The 21,315-nt window shown below is 47.7% G+C and overlaps 1 protein-coding gene across 2 annotated transcripts in view; it reads left to right on the top strand.

The window, feature by feature from the left end:
- The first annotated feature begins 13,038 nt into the window (after window positions 1-13,038).
- The window catches only part of EPAS1 (endothelial PAS domain protein 1), an 89,541-nt gene continuing 81,264 nt past the window's right edge, over window positions 13,039-21,315 (top strand). Inside the window, exon 1 of one of the 2 annotated variants that reach the window (XM_057558007.1) lies at window positions 13,039-13,586. In XM_057558007.1, coding sequence (XP_057413990.1) covers window positions 13,561-13,586 — 26 coding nt within the window. In that variant the 5' untranslated portion in view covers window positions 13,039-13,560. The remainder of the gene's footprint in view (window positions 13,587-21,315) is intronic. The other variant, XM_007190076.3, reaches the window with a different exon arrangement.

The following is a 21,315-nucleotide window of genomic DNA, read 5'->3' as shown; positions in this document are numbered from 1 at the left end:
GAAGGTGTGCAAGCCTGAGAGTAATTCAAGAGCAAGACACAGCCACGTCTGTGCCCAGTGGAGGGGCAATGCCGGCCACCGAGGAAGGAGCTGACCAGGGGCTGAGGGTGGGGCAGGTCAGGTGGATGGAAGAGGGCGGTGCCATGGGCTCAGCTGCCACTGTCGGGAAGCCACAGGGCCTGATTGCTTCCCTTCCAGGGCCTGGGGTCCCTCTGGGGCATAGAAGAAGGCCAAGAAAGGGCCACTGGGGGGGCCCAGCACCCACCTCTCCGCCTTGCTCAAGTGACCCCGGCCCAGACCCTGGACCCATTGTCCATTGTCCCCACAGAGCCATCCTCGGCATTGCCAGCTCCTGGCTGATGACTGGCTGAGTGGCCGGGGCTGCCCAGGGCCTGGATGCAGGAACTGAGCTAGGAGAAGGGATTTCTTTCTGTGTGAGGGGAGGTCCCCGAGGAACAGAGAAACTCAGTGGGAAGGACAGATTCTCACGGAAAGGCTGTGTGGGGACAGCATAGTGCCCTCGAATGTGTGTGCGCGGCTGGGCTGATGGCTCCCCGGGGTGACGAGGTGACGGGGTGACGGGCTCAGCTGAGGCGGGAGGCAGGCAGGGAGGCAGAAGAACCTGCCCTTCCTGTCAGGTGGGCCTCCCTGCTGGCTTCCCTCCCTCTCTCTCAACACTATTTTAAAAATGTAACCAGAGGCTTACCTTGTCCCTGCCCATCTGCTGCAGAGGAGGGGAGGGCGTTTACCTAAGCAGCCCTCTGCTAGTGGATGGGGAGGACGGGCCCCCCCCTCTTGAAGGAGGCTAATTTAGCAATGGCAAAGAGCAGGGGAGAGGGGTCTTTCCTGACTCAACTGATTTAAAATAATCTGATTTTCAATGATATCAAATAAAAACTAAGTGGTGGTTTTTTTTGAATTTTTGAATTTTATTTTATCTATTTTTTATACAGCAGGTTCTTATTAGTTATCTATTTTATACATATTAGTGTGTATATGTCAATCCCAATCTCCCAATTCATCACACCACCACCTGCCCCCCACCACTTTACCCCCTTGGTGTCCATACGTTTGTTCTCTACGTCTGTGTCTCTATTTCTGCCCTGCAAACCGGTTCATCTGTACCATTTTTCTAGGTTCCACATATATGCGTTACTATACGATATTTGAAAAACTACGTTTTTAAATGTACAGAATTTGTAGTGTCCTAGTGTGCAAGATTAAGGTTATTGTTTTTCTGTTGTTTTTTTTACAAAGAATTAAAACACTTTAATTCTGGATGATTCTATTGTTTTAAGTGACAATGTGCTAAATTAATATTAGTTTTACTATTTTTTTATTTCCCTATATATTTACAACTGACAGTAAAAGGGTTTTGAATGTTTTGACAAAAAATTTTAAAGGTGATGGAATGATCATAACTTTTCCATTAATTATTAAGATTTTTTTTGCTTGATTTCAGGTTGCATGATCAATTTTTAGTCTCACACTATCATGCAAAGACAATTTATTATTTTTAATTGAAGTACAGTTGATTTACACGTTGTATTAGTTTCAGGTGTACAGCAAAGTGGTTCAGTTATACATACATATGTATCTATTTTTTTCAGATTCTTTTCCCCTATAGGTTATTATAAAATATTGTGTATAGTTCCCTGTGCTATACAGTAGGTCCTTGTCGGTTATCTATTTTACATATAGTAGTGTGTATTTGTTCATCCCAGACTACTAATTTGTCCCTCCCCCCCTTCCCCTTTGGTAACCAAAAGTTTGTTTTCTATGTCTGTGGGTCTATTTCTGTTTTGTATATAAGTTCATTTGCATCTTTTTTTTTAGATTCCACATATAAGTGATATCATATGGTATTTGTCTTTGTCTGGTTTACTTCACTTAATACGATAATCTCCAGGTCCATCCATGTTGCTGCAGATGGCATTAATTCATTCTTTTTATGGCTGAGTAATATTCCATTGTATAAATATACCACATATTCTTTATCCAGTCATCTGTGGATGGACATTTAGGTTGCTTCCATGTCTTAGCTATTGTAAGTAGTGCTTCAATGAACATTGGGGTGCATGTATCTTTTCTTTTTTTAAAAATTTTTATTGGAGTATAGTTGATTTACAATATTATGTTAGTTTCTGCTGTACAGAAAAGTGCATCAGTCATACATATACATATAGCCACTCTTTTTTAGATTATTTTCCCATAGAGGTCATTACAGAGTATTGAGTAGAGTTCCCTGTTCTGTATGGTAGGTTCTTATTAGTTATCTATTTAGGTTGTTTTCTTTTTAATTGAGGTATAGTTAATTTACAATGTGTGTTAGTTTCAAGTGTATAGCAAAGTGATTCAGTTCGGGGTCCATTTGTCCTGACACCTTCTCTTAAACTCCATAGAATCTTCTGGAGAAAAAAGATATATTCATCAGGAAAGAGAAAGGAAGGAGAGGAAAGGAGACGAAGAAGAAAAGGAACAGGCACAGAAGGCAGGTGGGGGATGGGATTGCCCAGTGCAAGAAATTTAGTGGAAACTTGCAGGGCCCAGGGATTCCCTCTAAATCCACTCTTCCCAACTCCAGGGATCTCCTCATGCTGCTTCCACCTAAATAAGTCGAGATGGACTGTGGGGAAGAGTTCGATTTGCCTTTGACCCTATTTAACATCCCCAAGATGCTACGGCCTCCACAGCCACCTGTCTGTACTTCCAGGGATACACATACAGACCAGGGTCCCTTCCCATGTCAGGGCTGTAATAATTGGCTCCTTGTTTAGAGGGGCATACTCAGGAGATTCTAGAATCCACAGGAATTTTGCTCTGATGCTAATGCCTATTGTGCAAAATTTCAGTATAAAGAGGGCATGAAGGTTTTGTAAAAAATTGGGCTGAACAAGAAAGATAAACTGTTCTTCCGAAGCACTGGAAGAAGTTACCTGGTAACCTGAGCCAAGGGCTACCCAGGTCAAGGCATCCACACTCCGTTCCACAGATGCTCCTAGAGTTTGCAGAGAAATACTTACCACCGTACGTTGATGTCATTACTGCCATGATGGCTACCTAATTATTGGGAACAAACGCGTGGTGGGAAAACTGGCATGTTATGGCTAAAAGGTGAGGGTCCCATCCCATTCCTCACCAGCACACGTGTCACTGTCCTCCTCCAAAGGCCCTATGAGGCACTAATTCATGTGTTCTAAGTGCTCTGCAAAACCAGTAATAGCTGATAATCTCAGATGGACAAGAATAACTAAACCTCCTCAAGGGGTCTTTTGTGTTGCTTCCGTATGCCCTGCCCTTTGCTTTGAGAACTGTAGAGAGGACTCAGTCCCTACTCTCAGCCCAGAATGCTCTCCTGCCACTTCTCTTTCTAGCAAATTCCTCATCACCCTTTAAGATCCAGCCAAAATGTCACCTTCTCTGGAAGCTCTCCTTAACATCCCTCACCCCCAACCAGGCAGACAGGATCATTCCCCATTCTGAACTCCCAGAAAAACAGGGTTTTAACTTCTTAGGTGTGGTATTTCATCTGTTTACAAGTTGGTCTCCAGCAGTAGACTGTGAGCTTTAGAGGGGAGGGCCGTGTTTTATTCATCATTCTAAGCTAGGTTTCAACCACATCGATGAGTATGAGCTGGATGCTCAATAAATGCTGAAGCATGGAAGAGTGAATGAATGAATGAGATTAATTAATTAAACAGAGGTTAGAATACACACAGCCAACGAGGATGATGCCTCAAGTGCAATGGAATTTGAAGAGGGAATTTGGAAACTTGCATTTTGTGAACACTATCATTTTATTACGTTTTAAAACTTTTAAAACGCTTTCTACTCTTAACAGGTAAAGTCAGTGTGGAATTGTCTATGGGTCTTTCCAGTACATTTCTAATTCTGGCCTTAATTATTAAACCTCAGGCAGATGAGCTTCTCTTTGTAATGCTCTCGTACACAATGAACTCTGGGCTGTCTGCCTTGGAGTCATTTACTTAGAGCTTTACCATCAGCATATTTCTAGGTCAGAAGGCATCTCTCTATCATAAATTACTATCTGATCAGGAGCCTCTTTAATTTAGCCTAAGATAGAATAATTAAGGAGGCTAATCTGCTATGATATAAAAATAACAATTAAGATAGGGCATGCCAAGCCACATTGTCTAAAAGCTTTAGAACATCTGTGCTTCCTCTTCCTTCTATTGGGGTAGATCACTGAGCACATTGATCACAGCTAGGCTTGTGACCCCAGCATTCATGCACCAGAGACTACAATCTTCTGAGTGAGACCAAGAGAAAATCCTCAGAGCTTAAAATCTTAAGTATTTACAGGCACATTCTCAGCATTGCATCCCTGCTTTTCTTCAAAGGGCAAAGACAGAGGTATGCACTAGAGAGAAATGAAACGTTTAAAATGAGGTCTGTATGGAGAACTTATTTCTTGGCTTGGCACCTGGGGAGGTACACGTGCATGTATATGTGTGTACGTGCGAGTGTATTTGGGGGGCATGTTAATGTGTGCTTTAGAAGGTGCCCCTGAAGTTCTCCCCTCTAACACCAACACTACAGAAGGACCCAACTCCAGACCCCAGAATCATGCAGATAGAAAAGGCCTTTGCACAGCCACTGGAAATCATGAAGGGGCAAAAATTTCCCTCATTCTTTGTGTATTAATATATTTCAAAATCAAACTCCTGCAGCGTCCAGATCCCTTAAATGCCACGTAACTATCCTTCTCAGTTAGCTTAGGTCCAAAGCCTCGGTTGTCTCTTGCTATCTCTAACTACTTCTTGGATCTGCAGCGGGTTTGCTGGGAACACATGATGATGACTTGGAAGGAAAGCCATTTCTGAGGTTGTGAGGCCCTTTCCTCCCATTTTCCTTTTCTGAGATTTAAACCTGGAGAGTGGGCCAGACGTAACTATGATCTCTCTGTGTCTAAGCTCCCTCATAGACATTGCTGGTGCTCCATTGTCTGCCACAGGAGTGCTCTGAGGATGGCAGAGGACAAGGAGATCAAGAGGATGTGAGGCAAGAAGATGCTGGAGACCAACTCCTGCCAACTCACATTTTAGCAGAGCATCTGCCTAGACAAGATGCCCAGAATGGTTATCTTCCCATGTAGGAAATGGAAGCCCCGAGGATACAGTCTATGGCCTGACCCTAAGCAGCCCAGAGATGGCCTCACATCTCTGCCAGCCTAGGCTAATGGGGCAGAGACCACCATGTAATTCAGTGATGCGTAGACTATCAAATGGCAGAGCTTAAAGAATTCTAAAGATCCAGCCCTCTCACTTTATTAACTTATTTTATTTATTCATTTTTTTTTTTTTGGCTGCACTGGGTCTTCGTTGCTGCACACAGGCTTTCTCTAGTTGAGGCGAGCAGGGGCTACTGTTCGTTGAGGTGCGCGGGCTTCTCACTGTGGTGGCTTCTCTTGGTGCGGAGCACGGGCTCTATGAGCGTGGGCTTCAGTAGTTGTGGCACACGGGCTCAATAGTTGTGGCTCGTGGGCTCTAGAGCACAGGCTCAGTAGCTGTGGTGCACAGGCTTAGTTGCTCCGCGGCATGTGGGATCTTCCCAGACCAAGGCTCGAACCTTTGTCCCCTGCATTAGCAGGTGGATTCTTAACCACTGAGCTACCAGGGAAGCCCCCCTCTCACTTTAAAGAAAAGGAAACTGAGGCCCAGAGATAGAAAATTAGTTGTTCAAGGAACTCATACCAGACTGTCGGTTCCTTGAGGAATGGAATATGTCTCTTTGCTCTTGGTATTACCAGTGCCTAGCAGGGTGCCTGGCATACAGTGAGCAGTCAAGAGATGCTGATCAAGTAAATACTGCATATGAATGAATAAGTGAATGAATGAATGAGTACATCAGACAAGATTTTTAGCTGCAAGTAACAGAAATGATCTCTAGTTAATCTGAGGAGAAATGGTTCATTAAAAAGTTCTGGGTACCTCACAAAATCTCTGGGAGGGTTGGAGAGCCAGCCTCAGAGGTTCAGCCACCAGAAACAAAGCCTCAAACTGGAACCATAGTTGCCACTGCAGATGACTGTAGTTTGCACGAACTCATGACTCTGGATGCTGATGCCAGCACTGCTAGCATCAAGATGCTGTCACCAAGGTGGCACCCACTTTGCAAAGGTGCCTGCTTCCCTCAACCACTAGATTCAAAGTCTGGGTGGATGTGTCTGATTCAAAGAACCTGAGTCTCATGTCCATATCCTGAGTTCCAGGGAGGCCTAGGGCATCTGGCATTTTTACTTTCTATAGTGAAAGGCAGGCTTTGCTTCACAAGGTAAATGAGGAACTCCCCAAACATAGAAAGATGCTAAGGTTTAGATGCCAAGGGGCTAAGAAGAAAGAAGAATGTCCATTACCATGAATGAATTAAGAAAATGTGTGGTGCATTTGGCTAACTCTGGCTTCTGTTTGCCCCGCTTGGCTGACTCTTGCTTTAAGATGTCCCTCCCTATCACTTATTTCTGGGAGTCCCTGGAGCATTTCCCACAAGTTCTCTCTGTTGCTGCCATTTTCTTCCTAGCCTTCTACAGCACTTCCTGTGATTTCCATAGTTAAGTCCTCCTTCAAAATTGGGTCAGTACCTTTGCCACTGCCTCCTGGGCCCACTTTCTTTTTCTGGGCCACCTCTTGACTCCCTTCCAATGTGTCTCCAACATTACTGTGGCTTTTGATGTCATCCACATGCACAGCTTTGAAGGGACCCAAAGACCCCTAAAACAGTTATGTTGAACAAGTGGGATTTGTATGGTACAATTACAAGGTGACATTATTATTTTCTTCCATTAAACTTCTGATGGACTATTTAGTTCCTATTTTGAGTAAAACCTCCTTTAGGTCCGAAGACTTTTCCAGTCACTCTTAAGCAGTAAAAATGGAAATTCCTTTGCTCGTACTAAATAATTGTCTAAGTCCAGTGTAATAATAAAAACTCCAAGCTTCATCCCAAGTTAAAGCTCTGTCCTCCTCAACTCAGACCTCCTTCAGCCTGGAAGCCTGTGTGGACAGAGGATAGATGGTGTCTGTTGCTTGCAACGTAGAATCTTGACTTAATAGATTCATTCGTTTGTCCGTTCATACATTCATGTATTCATTTGGTCAGCATTTACTGAGTGCCCATTTTATGCCAGGTGCCCTGCTAGGTACTGAGGATACTAAGATATTCCTCACCTGGCACATTTACTCCCATCCCCCTACTACCTTACCTTTGTCTCTCTAGTATAGGAGGGAGGAAAAGTAAAGAGTAGGAAAGGTCTTTTTTTTTTTTTTTTAACTAACATGGGTGTAATTCCCTGTGGCAGCTGTTCCCCTTTCGTCATCTTTGCTGGATATTCCCCGATGGTCCCCTCCAATTGCAGCCCTCATGGCTCCTGCAGCTGGCCACTTGTGATCTTCCCAGAGTTTCTTCCTCCAGTGGCACTTCCACTTTCTTCTGCTGAGATCTACTTGAAGAAGTGCATCTGGACAGTATCCTCCTTAAAATTCTAGATGGTTAAGCCTGTGGATTCCACATCCAATCTGTAAACACTGGGCAAGGTAATAGACCTAGTGATGGCTGCCCAGATCCCCCTTCAGAAATGAAGGGCATACTCCCCCAGGTGCTGTTGCCCAAGGTCATACCTCTTCCCCAAGGGCAGCCAGCACCAACGGCTGATCAGTGCAGAGGTATAAAGTCCTAGCCCCTCCAACTCACTGTGGGGCAACTGTGAAGGGCCATTCCAGCTTCAGAGGTTCCTGGGGGCGGGGATTGGATGAGGTCTTTGTTGAGGCTCCACTTCTCCCTCTGCCCAGTTCTGCTTCCTTCCCTTTCCTCCCACAGGTGCTGATTCCAAGACCACTCCCTAGTAAACCTCCCTCTATGCTCACCTCCCCCTCACGCTGGCTTCCAGGGAATCCAACCTGCAACATGCACCATCGCCGTGATGTAGGTGAGAGGGAGGAACTTCCGAACCCAGCCCTCCCCCTGGCTGCAACAAGCCACTTCGGCCAGCCTCTCACCCATAGGCAATCCCCTGTGTCCCTCAAGCTCTAGGGGACAGGTATCAACCTCAGTACATGGTCTCCAGGAAGCCCCAGTCACTAGACCTGGAGAGAGTGGTCAGGAGGGTCCTGCTTTCCTCCGTGGTACGGGAAGGGGGAATTCCATGACATTGACAACTCTACCCTCAAGACCCAACGTCTAGTCCTCATCCATATCAATCCAGGCGCTCCCTTGAGGTAAGCATTGGCTAAAGCATGCAAAACCATCTTCAGAAAGCTCTTTCTCCGGTTCTGTATTTTGGAAGGAAGGGGAGTTGGTTCCTCTTGTCTTGGGGCCTCAGTTGAAACTGAGCTAGAAAAAGTCCCATTTTAACACCCGGTGATAGGCCAAAGCCACACTACAGGAGTGGGGAGGGTGCCTCTGACCCCCATTCTGTGTCATTCTTAGTTATGCAGGCTCCAGGGTAGTGCTCTTTGGCGACCAATATCATCATTTTTAGTGACAGTAGCACCTTCATTTCTGCTTGTGCCTTTTTCTCTCTGAGGTGGGGCTGGTGTGTCCTTTCTATCGGCCGTTCCTCCCACATGTGTGTGATTTTACCACCCTGGCGATGGCACCCACCAGCCTGGCAGATGGGCCAGTCTAGGTGGGGCTTCTCTGGGCCCTAGCTGCTTCCATGGCTGGGACTCTAGATTTTTCTACCTTTTCACTCAGTCTCTCTACCCTCCCACCCTCCATCACCAAATTCTTACAGCACTTATTGTTTAGACTCTATGATTTTTCTCTCAATTCTTGTATTAAAAAAAATTTAAGAATATATAAATTGTATATATCAATTTAAAAATCGTTTTGGGGAGAAAACGGGAATCATTACTGCATTAAAAGATCCTTATTGATTTCAGAAGCCTTGAAAAGTGAGTAAATGTGTGTCTCATTATCTGGAAATGCAGGGTGTGCACAAATAGACTGTCCCCTCCTGGAGGGAAGGGAACCACTGGCTCTTCCTCTTCCACCAGATTGATGCCCTGAAGCAGGATACATGGTAGCCATGGACCAATGACTCCTTTGCTACTAGTTTAAGGACAGCATGATAGACAGACAGGACCTTTCATGGGCAAAACCTCATCCCTAGACCTAGAAATGGAAGCCATTAGTCTCTAAGTCATTGATTATCCAGACTTGAGGTGTTGGGGAATCTGTGGTTCTTTAAAACTGGATCCTTCTTATCAATAAGCGCTTAGGAATTCAAGTAGGAATAAAAGCTTGACCCTTTCCTCCATAAAAATCACAGAACTCTTTTTGAAAGATGACAGATTCTGGATTGGGGGTGTCAAAAGTCACAACATTTAATGTTAGATACGGCATATGTCTGTGTGAACTATCCCATAGCTTTGGCCTGAAGCCAGACACGGGAGGGGTAGGGTATGGTTTTCTGGTGCTGGAGTTCAGTGACGGGAAGTGTGAGGACAGATTTTTGTAAAGTCACAACTTAAGAGTTGGTTTTGTTTGGAGGGAATAACATGCAAGTGTTACTTGTTATTTCAAGTGTTATTTCAACAGAGAAAGAGCCCTGGCCTCTGTGATTGCCCTTCCTCCCATCTCTGCTCCCAAGCCTGCAGGCTCTCCCAACCCCCAAACAACTAAATGGTCAGATGAGGGCCAGATGGGTAATTCTTGAGATAACATACCTGGTAGCACAACATACCTGGTAGCACCAGGACTAGTGCGGGGTCTTGCATGACTCTGAGAGCCTCTCTTGCCTCGCCTGAGTTTCAGCCCTGATATATGATAACACACTGAAAGTTGTAAAATACTAAAGAAATAGCCCAGCCTTCCAATATCTCTTCTCCTGGGAGATCCCACCATTCCAACATAATTTCCAGCCACATCCTGGACCATACTGTTACTTTAACGGATTACTGAGGTCTTATTTCTTCCATCTGCACACTGCATCCCAGGTGCCTGCTATCTATCAAGTTTGTAACTTAACTCCTTGTGTCTATCCCATCCTCCTAGGGGTGTGCTCTATAGAGGAGAGGAAGCTAGAGACCCAGTCTTGTTCCTTGTTAAAACAAGATGGGTGTTTCCCTGCTGCCACAGCCTTTGTCACCAAGCAGTTCGGTCTATAGTTGGGAGAAGGTGGGAAGATTTGCTGAGAGATGGGCAGTTTGCTCCCATTTTAAGCAGCTTGGGTGCTTTGCCTAGCAGTGCCCTCTGCTGCCCTCTGTGGCCAAAACATCAAGGTCTCTAGAGACACTAAATCCTGGGATCCATCTCTCCCTGCCATCATCTTTTAAAGCTTTTCTCCTTTAGTTCTCCATGGGCTTTAAAAAGTAAGATGGGACACTCTAGCCACAAGCCTGCATCTGGTTTACACTCTCAGCTCCTTCCTGCAAAGGTTGTTGAACTGAATCCTAGAAGAAATCTTAAGAGGTCATTGGGCCCCTCAGCTCTGCTGGCTCCAATCCTTCTGAGAATTATATAGGCTTTTAGCGAAACTCTCACTGCCAAAATCCCAGATTCTTCAAAGTTACTCACTGGGATTTCCACAAAATCTGCGTGGTTGTTTACTTTAGCTCGGGACCTTTCACTTAGAGGGCAAAAGTCCCGATTAGAAACATGGGCAGGCTGGCCATGAGAAGGATCTATGTTAATAGGGTTGATGTGTTCTTGACTGACACTTTACCTTTCCACTTTTTTTTTTTTTTTTAACACCTAAGAAGTTAATTTCATAAGCTCAACCTTGCTAAAATGTTCTCTTTGGTTTGGAGGTGTTGCTTTGTGACTGGCAAGCACAGCTGAGGACTCAGAGGTTTCTCCTTGCTCTGGCAGTGCATGGCCTTCGGCACCTGAAAGCCATCAAAGCACCTGTTTCTTCTCCCACTCCAGTCCCAAGGGAGGTGAGTAAGCTTATTGCTAATTAATAGAGAACTGTGTCTCACAAATTTGAATTCTGCATTAAGACAAGTAAATGTGTCCATTAGGATTGGCTGGCTGGAGAAGCCCTATACAAAATCAACCCATTCCTGAATCCCACTGGCACCAAGAAATGGTTCCCTAGAGGGATTTGCAATTTTTGTTTGAATTTCTTAACTGTCAGGCCTGATATTTGGTTTCAAAGTCTGTGTGCACAGTGCTCAGCAACCCTAGGAAAATGAGAAAATGTGCCTGGTCCCTCAGTTCTCCGCTGCTTTTTTCGCCTATCCTTATTCTGCTTTCCAGTGCCTTCCAAAAGCTCCTGAAAAATATCTCCACCCCTCTTACAGGATGCAAGGGAAAAACACATGTTTATTTTGTATTTTGGTGGTGACACAGACTTATACCAAAACAATTCTTCTTATGTATATTATTTTTTCTTGACATTTATTTTTGTATTATGGTTTAAAAAAAGCATAAATTTACCACCTTGACCATTTTTAAGCGTACAGTTCAGTATTGTTAAATATGTTCACATTGTTCATTGTCTAGAACTTTCTCATCTTGCAGAACACAAACTCTATGCCTATTAAACACGAATCCCTCACCCCACCCCCTTCTAGTTTTTTTGTTTGTTTTCTATGAATCTGACTAGTTTAGAAACTTCAAGAGTGGAATCACACGATGTTTGTCTTTTTGTGACTGGCTTATTTCACTTAGTAAAACAGTTCTGAAGGTTCATTACGCAGATTATTTTTATATAAAATGTGGGGAAACTAAGGGGGGAAAAGGAACAGCAAGGCTTAGGGTCTCAGGGTGCCACCCATGCTTTCTCTTCTCTTCAACTCATACCTGTGAAGCCTGCAGGGACCTTCTCAAATGAGCTTCAAAGATTAAGAGCCCCCGGTCCCTTCCAGAAATATCCTTGCTGGATCGGCGCCATGTAGGTAGGGAATAGGGTGGGATTCTTGGGAGAGCAGCTCAGCGAAGGACAGAGCAGAGGCTCCCTAGCGGGCGCGGGTCCAGAACAGCGCTTAAAGAGCAGCTGGAAAAATCCCTGCGCTCTAACGGCCTGCCCCTGGATCTCTACGATCTCCCCACACCCAACACCTGCAGTCCCTTACCAGGACTTCAATCGGAACGTGGAAATACACTGGGCAGCCCTGAAATTCTGCGATTTGAGGACACGCTGTCAACTCTTATCCCAAGATCACATTGTAAAGCCAGACTGCCTTCTCCAATTCTGAACCGGCCCGGACCCGCGCGGTGGTGGCCAGGTGTTGGCAGCAGGATGCGGCAAGCCAGACCGCTCGAAGGACCTCCTCTCCCGCAACCCCGCTAGCTCAGCACAACCCAGCAAGCAACCGACGTGCCAGCTGAAGGAAGAGAAGAGCAGAGGCAGCACTAGCTCAATTTCACTGCACTGTTTCCCGCGGACCCAAAGGCGCAGGGGATCCGTCTCCCAGCCTCTCTCTTTCCGGATGGCAAAGCCAGCTGCGTTCTGCCGGAAAAATAAGCGCATCGCCCAGGCCGAGAGTGCAGCCGCTGGGGCCCTCGGAATTACCGTCACCGGGCCCAATGGGACACGCAGCGAGGCGAAGGACGCGGGAGCGCGGCACCGCCGAGCGGCTCTGCGAAGCGCGGGACCCTCGGCGCTCGCGGTTTTGCCCTGATCCCAGGGCAGGGCAGAGGTGGGAGGACGCCGGCGCACGGGAATACTCTCGCTCCTGCAGCGCTCCCGGAGACCGACTCCTCGCTGCCGCCTAGCCCCACTTAAGGTGCACCTCCCCGGTGCGGAGTCCCTCTTAGCTCCCCGCCACCCCGCAGACCTCATAAACAACTTCTGGAACCGCAGAGGGCGGAAGCCGGGCGGGCGGGCCGCAATCGAGCGGAGCGCGGGGGCAGTGGGGCGGGCCGGGGTCAGGGCAGAGGCTGCGGCCGCGCTTCCCTATTGGCCGGGACGCCGTGGGCTGCCCGGGCGCGCGGCGCGGGCGGGACGGGGCGGGGCGCGCGGGGGCGGGGCCCTCCGGCGCGCGCCCGCCCCCGCCCGCTGCGCCCGCGCCCCTCGCGCCCTCCCTACCCCCCCCGCAGGCCGCCGGAGTTTTTAAAGTGGGCTGGCGGCCCCGCGAGCTCGACATTCGCGAGCGGTCCGCCGCACAGCTCCGGCGCCCGTCGCCTCCCGCCCCAGCTTTCCTGAGGCGGCCGTACAATCCTCGGCAGTGTCCTGAGACTGTATGGTCATCTCAGCCTCCGCGTCCGCTCGGCCCCAGACTCTGCGAACTCCCGTCGTTTGAGCCGCTTCTTCTTTTTTGAAAACCCAGAAGAGTGACTCCCGACTCCTTTTCCAAGGAAAAAGGAACCTCGGCCCCCTTCTCGCTGCCCTTTTTTTGCGTGTGACAGCCTCCTCCCACTCCTTTCCCCGACCCCGCCTCCGCGTGCAGGTTCCTCCCCGTCACCTTTCTCCACCCCCCTCCCCCGCACCTAGCCAGCCGCCCGCAAACTTCCACCTGACTGTACGGGTGCTCGGGACCTTTAACACAGGCGCGGGCCTCCGGGAGTGGGCTAGGGCCACAGCGAAGGTAGCGGCGGCAGCCCCCACCGGCCCTGGAGCTCAGGTGTTCGGCGTCTCAAAGGGCCTCCGCGACAATGACAGCTGACAAGGAGAAGAAAAGGTAAACGGGCGTCCGGAGCTGGTCCAGGGTGGGGGGGTGGGAGTGGTGGGGCTTCGCGGGACCGGCGCGACCGCGAGCCGCTGGGAGAGGAGCGCGGAGCGGTCTTTGAGGCCGAGGGATAGATTTGGAAAGTTTGGCAGGGGAGGGCAGGTGCCCCGTCTGGGGACGCGCGGCTGCGGCTTCGCGGTTGAGAGTTCTGTGGCCCGAAGGAGTCGGGAATCTGCGCGGGCAGCGAAGCCAGGAGGCCGAGCGAGATGGCCCTAGAGGTCGGAGGTGCTCCCGGGGTACCTTCCAAAATCCATCCCCCCAAGCCCACACCCGCACCAAACCCCCGCGGCCAGCATGTTGAAATGTTTCTTGGTTGACTCGGCTCAGGTCAACTTTCGACTTTCTCACGGCCCGCATGAGGGGCAGCACCCACTCCTCTCTTTTCCTCGGGACCCTTGGGGTTCTTCCAAACGAGCTCTGCCCGTGCTGCTCCCCAAACTGGCAAGGGGCCGGAGGCGGAGCGCGGCGCTGGGAAGGGCCCCGGTAGAGCGGCAGAGGGCCACACTCCAGGGTTCCAGACCCCACGGAAGATGGGAGAAGCCGCTTTCCTGATGCCGCACCTTGCCTCGGCGGGAGAGTGGGTAGTGGGCCGGGCTGCCTCGCGGAGGCAGGTGTCTTGGTGTGTGGGGAGGGGATGGCGATACCGGGCGCTCCCGGCAGGTCCGGTGTTTCTCTCCCAAGAGGACAGAGAAGGGCAGCCACGATCTGCTCGCCTGCCCTCTCCAGCCTCTCGGCACTGGTGGAGAGGCAACCCCGGCCAACTCTCACTGCCCTCTCCTGGCGAGGGTGAGAGCGCACGGCGTGGCGCGCAGACGTGGGAACCGCCTTGCCTCCCGCAGTCGTGCGTGGCTTGCCGCCTGGACCCCCTCTCCTCCCAACCTCCGTTCGTGCTGCCCCGCGGGCTGGAGCTTTCAGCCCCATTTTCGACGGCGGCTGGGGGGGCTGATGTGCGGAGAACTGTAATCGAACGCGCGGCCGGCTGAAGGGCCTGAGCCGCTGGAGATCAGCTGCTGGGAGGCTGTGCGGTGGTTCGGGGAATGGGGACCCAGCCGCGATGGGCTGGGGTGACCGGCCTCGAGCCGGGGAGCCCGAAGAGCTCAGTGCTTGGGTCGATTTACTCTTGTTTCGACTTCCACTGTGGGACCGGAGCCAGAAGCCGTGTATCCTCTGGTCGAAAGCGGCGGTTCCCACCTCGGGGCACCGATAAGGATTTGATAAACGGGAGCGAATCGCGCCCGTTCTGGCCGAGCGCCCGGGCCCTTCGCTCCCGGATCGCTGGGGGGAGGGGATTGAGCCCGGCTCCCGGGTTGAGGCCGCAGCTCCCCTCCCGCGTCACGGTGGCGCCCCCAGGTTTGAGACGGCTGAGGGAGCCTTGCCCTGGCCATTCTGGGCCCTGAGACTGCAGCCGTCGCTCGCCCCCGGGGGCCTCGGAGCAGCCCTGGAGTCCTGTGTCTGAAGGGCAGCGAAGCAGGGAAGGGACTTTAAAATTCCAACGCATTTTGTTAAACCAGTATAGCCTGCCAATAGTAATGGCTGAACGATTAGAAGACAAAGTTATAGTCAGCTCCTCTGCGCGCGCTGGGCTCTGGAGCCGGCGAGGGAACTTATTGTATATTTTACAACTGTGATGCCTATCGGTGAATGTTGCAATCGCGGAGGTGGGGCCTGATGGTAATCTTGACAGATGTGTGAAGTGTCAGCTTCTCCCGCGCGGCTTTGCGCGGGTCCTGTGCTATTATGTATGTTAATCGTCGCAAGAAACTTGGGAGCAGGGGCAGAACTATTTCGACATACCTGGCTGTAGTGCCTCTTTCGTTAGAGATAGAGGGAGCCAGAATCGGAGCAGGAAAAAGTTGGGCAATCAGACTCCGAATTATTCGCTAGAGCGGCAGGTTTAAGAACCACTGTGGGGATTGCCTGTGAGATGCCTAGGAGGCCAGAGGCGGTGGCCCCGCGTGTCTTTCTGCGCCTTGCCTTTGGTTTTATATCGCAGACTGGCAGGGCAAACTGTGTGTCCCTCACCATCCGGAGTCCTAAGAGGTTGTCCAATTCCTGTTGGGCTAATTGTTTTGAGACATATTTACTTTTCTAGTCTGGCTCTGTTTGCTGGGGGCATGCTCCTTGCAGGACCGAGGTGTAATTCAAATATGTGAACCAATGCATTGAAAGTTGGTGTGTCATGTAAGTGGCGGTCCTTAGCTTTGCCAGAGTGCCTCACAAGTTCGGTGTGACACCTGCTATGCGGGCTTTCAGATTAGGATTCTGTGTATAGGTTCTTAAGATGTGATTCTTCTGGTTCTGCAGAGCCATTTCTTCCCCAAAATTCCAGATTCATGGAACATTAGCAATGTTCCTTCTAACAACAGTCTTTCAAGAAGTGGGCAGGATTATTTTGTTCCAGAACGTTCATGCATCGATGGAGATGTTAATGTTTAATAAAAAAGAGTTTGCTTTCTAAACGTTGGCTGGCCAACTGGGTTTCAAAGTGTGCTCTTTTAGCGGTGGTGGGAATTCCTAGTGACATCAGAGATGGCCAGAAACGAGCTTGCTAAGGGTGCTGCACTCACTCACTTTTTGCACTCGTCTGTCAGGAGTGAAGTGAAGGTCTCATTAATCAAGGTTCCTGGTTCTGTGAAGAGCTAGAAAGTGTCTGGGCTACTCACTTCCTGATAAAACAATTTCTGAGCCCCTTCCCTGGAAGAGAAAATAGTCTGGAAGTTCTTAGGTACATGGGGATTGGAGAGTGGTTTGGGTAAATATAAGTTGGATCCTTGGATAATCAGGGATCAAAGTCCATTCCCAAAGCCAGACCCAGCTCAGAGCTCCTTTCCAGAAAGCTTCTATTGCTTAGTGTGGGGCCTTTGGTGGGAGGAAGATCAGGGGTAGCAGATCAGAAGTTTTCTATCTCCGGCTCCCCCTGCCAACTGGATGTAGTGGTTCCTCTGCTAAAATAAAATCAAAGCCCACCTTTTTTTCTATTCGGAAGGCAAAAGTATTGCTGGACGGTTTTTCTCAATTTAAATATATTTACTATAAATATTCCTTCAACATTTGATGTCTCTTTCCAATTGCATTACCGGAATGCAGGTGTGATAAGGAATTGATGGAACACATTATAGTTTCAGGTGAATAAAATTTAATTCACACAGCTTTCATGAAGTTCAAAAGAATGCTATGACTACAGGTTTTTTTCAGCATTGCTGATGGGAAGCTTACAATTATTTTATGCAAGGACTGTTCTCCGGTGGAGCAAATTGCTTTATGAGGCAGAGAACTACCTGTCAGCAGAGACATTCAAGCAGCTACTATTGATAGATTGATTCCTGTATTGAATAAGTTAGCATTTTTACTAGGAGTGAAAACCAGGAGACCAAAACTGTTTAATTCACTTTGAATGTAAGTCAGTCTGTGTCTCTCTCTTTCTCTCTCTCTGTGTGTGTGTGTGTGTGTGTGTAGGGTGATCCTCAACTTTCTAGGAATCTATTCTGTAAAATGTTTACAAATAGAAGGAACCAATTAGATAATTCTTAGTGCTCCAGGATTTCAGCCCAATACATTTGAAAATATTTGCTGTCATTAATTATCTCAAGATTTAGGCTTTTCTGCTTCTCAGGAAATCTCTCCAGTGGTATTGGCCTTTTTTTGTTTGTTTGTATTTTCCTCACTTCTGTCCCATACCAACATGAGTTTTCATTTTAGCCTAATGAATCTTCCCTATTGTATTTGGTACTGACCATCATTGATAGTTCATAGCAGGTAGGGCTTTTGCCAATATTGTAAAGTTAGCAATGTTTGCTCACAGGGTCCCCAGTACCCTTTACCCCCACCCTCCCCAGTACCAATGTCTAGTTTCATGATGAAAACCAGCTCTGCTATTCACGATGTAAACCAATAAAGACAACAAATGTGTATTGAACACCTACTCCCTCTTTGGATAAAATGCTGAAGAGATATTAAGAAATAAGGGAATGTGGTCCTGGTCTTCAAGTTGCTTAGTTTGTTTGTGGGGAGGGGAAGGACACACAAGGAAGCTTAACTAAAAATACAGTAGCTGGCAGCTTACCTGTCACTTTTCTGTTGAGATCAAATCGTTTGAAGCTAAAGATAAGAAGTTCTTAATAGCATTTCAATCAGTAACTACACATTTAAGCACAGACAATTATTGAGAAGTATTGTGTGTTGGGGAGTGGGAGAATGGGTTCCTAGTTTTCCCTGGAATCACACAGGGTAGGCCCTGATCACCAGCATGAAGACTGGCTCTGAGGGAGGTCAAACAGGGGGAGTCAGTGTTGAGGGTAATGAGAGTAATGAAAAGTGGGGGGGTTCAAGGGTATCCGTGTGGTGTTGTCTGACACCATAGACAGAAGGGCCCCCAAAGCTGAATGTTTACTCTTCTTTGTACACTTGCTTTGGTGAGGGGCATGGAGGGAGGCTCGGGATAGAGATTCTGGTCCCACTGAGGATAATCGTGGAGATAGCTATGATTCTAGGAAGACCAAGAAGGGAGAGGGAGTTTCTTAATCTGGGCTTTGTGAATGGACTTCAGAGGGGTGGTCCATGAGCCTCTGAAACTGGCTGCTGGTATTATGGATAAAAGCATATTTTTCCCCAAGGGGAGTCAGTTCAGCTCTAATAGGCTTTCCAAAGTTCTGTGATCTGGAGAAGGCAAGCCCTTGCTCTTGGATGTCTGATTTGGCAACTGCCTTTCCTTTTAGGATCTTACTGTTCAGGTCTCAGAGAGGTCCTCCATTTCACTGCCAGTGTCCCTCCCTGTCTTGGAGATGGGAGAGGAGGTTGGTGTGTACATCTAGTAAAGATTCTATAGTGCAGCTTAACCTTACCTGTACCCACCTGTCTGTCCACCCACATGTCTACCCTCAGTAATGGGAGGAAGGGGAACCGAGTGCCCTGCACAGGCTTAGTTCTGGTGTGGTTCATTCTTTTTAGTAATTTTTTAAAATTTGTATTGGAGTACAGTTGCTTTACAATGTTGTGTTAGCTTCTGCTGTACAGCAAAGTGAATAAGCTATACATATATCCCCTCTTTTTTGGATTTCCTTCCCATTTAGGTCATCACAGAATACTGAGTAGAGTTCCCTGTGCTATACAGTAGGTTCTCATTAGTTACTTGTTTTATACATAGTAGTGTATATATGTCAGTCTCAATCTCCCAGTTCATCCCACCCCTCCCTTCCCCCACCCACCTCCCTTCCCCCACCCACCTCCCCCAGTATCCATACATCCTTTCCCTATGTCTGTGTCTCTACTTCTGCTTTGCAAATAAGTTCATCTGTATCATTTTTCTAGATTCCACATATAAGTGATATTATACGATATTCATTTTTTTCTTCTGACTTACTTCACTGTGTATGACAGCCTCTAGGTCCATCCATGTCTCTGCAAATTGCACACTTTCGTTCCTTTTTAATGACTGAGTAATATTCCATTGTGTACATGTATGGTGTGGTTCATTTTGTTACTGCTTCTTAAAATGGCCATGAAATCTTATCCTCATGTTTTCCATCATCCTCAAACAGTTATTGGAGGTCTTTTTAGGTACTAGGAATGTGGGTGTCCTTAATAGAAATTATATCTGCAATAGGACAAAACAAAAAAACTCAAACACTTATTTGTGTAAGCACTGTCCTCAGAACTTTCCATGGGTGAACTCTTTTAATCCTCATAACAACCTGTGAGATAAGCCCTGTCATTATCCCCATTTCACTGATGGGAAAGCCAAAGTATAGAAAGGTGAGTTGCCAAAGGTCAAATGGGTAGTATGGGTGGAGCTGGGATTCGAATGGGGCAAAATGCCTCCAGAGCCTGTACTCTTTTTTTTGTTGTTGTTAGTATGTTTTTTAAACTTTTATTTATTTATTTATTTAGTAACATCTTTTTTTTTTTTTTAGTAACATCTTTATTGGAGTATAATTGCTTTACATTGTTGTGTTAGTTTCTGCTGTATAACAAAGTGAATCAGCTATGCGTATACATATATCCCCATATCCCCTCCCTCTTGCGTCTCCCTCCCACCCTCCCTATCCCACCTCTCTAGGTGGACACAGAGCACCGAGCTGATTTCCCCAGAGTCTGTACTCTTAACCAGTGATCCACACTGCCTTACCTTACCTAAGATATCTATAAAGTATCTAGTACCATGCCCAACCCATGGAAAGTATTCTATAAATGATAACTGCTTTTGCTGTTGTATTTATAATTATTATAATTACTTTTCTCTTTTGTGACTCATCACTTGTATGGAACCTCACACACAGACAGGGATTGAAGATATGAACGGTAGACTTGGAAGCCCTGGAAACTTAACTTTTCATGGGTTTTCCTCCACTGTGGCAGGAGGTGGTTCTCTACTGCCCCCAAGAAGTTCAAAGCTTTCCACCTCCCACTCTTTTTTTTTTTTTTTTTTTTCAAAGGATTTTCTTATTTATTTATTTATTTATTTATTTTTATTTTTGGCTGTGTTGGGTCTTCGGTTCGTGCGAGGGCTTTCTCCAGTTGCGGCAAGCGGGGGCCACTCTTCATCGCGGTGCGGGGACTGCTCTTCATCGCGGTGCGCGGGCCTTTCTCTATCGCGGCCCCTCCCGTCGCGGGGCACAGGCTCCAGACGCGCAGGCTCAGCAATTGTGGCTCACGGGCCCAGCTGCTCCGTGGCATGTGGGATCTTCCCAGACCAGAGCTCGAACCCGTGTCCCCTGCATTAGCAGGCAGATTCTCAACCACTGCGCCACCAGGGAAGCCTCCACCTCCCACTCTTAACAGGTGGCAAGACTTAAGTAATTCCTGTAACCTTCAGACTCCATTGTGCAGAAGAACCTGTTCGAAGCTCTTCCTCCGTGGCTTCTGGAGAGCCATCTCCAAATCAAGTTGCACAAGACTGCCTCTGGCCCTTTTGATCTTTTGAAATTGTGAGCACAGGAAGGAGAGAATGGACGGGGAAGTAAAGAATAGCTATGATCATTGCAATAATAGTATGGTGCGTTTTTATAGAGCCCTTCTCTGATGAGCCCCAAGCTTTCACAGCCATCACACCATTGGCCTCTGCACTGTGAACCTTGAAGGGCTTGTTGAGTTTTCCCAGCGCTGTAAAACACAATTGCATGAACATATCATAACGGAGAGAGAAGCAAGCCATATTGGCAATTGCATATCACTGTATGTGTGGTGGCCATGCATGGCGTGCCAGTATCTGCGATTTTCAAGTAGAGCTTGGTGCAGTTTGTCCCCAGTGGTCTGGTCCCACTATGGAAAGCCACAGAACTGATCTGCAAGTATGAGATCAAGAAGAGTGCCGGGGCCCTGTGAGCTCTCTGGAGCCAAGAAGACAGGTGTGTGGAATGGACCAGAATATTATCTACCTCTAAGTGGTCTTGTTTTTTCCTGAATTCTCAAGAGTACCGGTTTGCTTGACCTCCTTAGACTGTTTCCAGGGGCCAGTTGTACATCAGCAAACTTATAATATGGCATGACCATCAGAACCTTTACATGTTCCCAGGAGGCACATTTTCCCCCCTTCACTTGGAAAAATTCTTCACTTTTAAAGTTACAAGTAACTTCTGTGTGAGATAATGACTCTGGGAAGCAGGTCCTTTTCTCATGTGGAAAGATATTTCAGAAAGGTGGTTTGTCAGTAAGGAAAATGACCCCATTAAAAAATATATATTGA

This window comes from Balaenoptera acutorostrata, chromosome 12 (assembly GCF_949987535.1).
Source record: "Balaenoptera acutorostrata chromosome 12, mBalAcu1.1, whole genome shotgun sequence".
Lineage (NCBI taxonomy): Eukaryota > Metazoa > Chordata > Mammalia > Artiodactyla > Balaenopteridae > Balaenoptera > Balaenoptera acutorostrata.
Note: the sequence above shows the minus strand (reverse complement) of the source record. Positions and strands in the feature narration are given on the sequence as shown.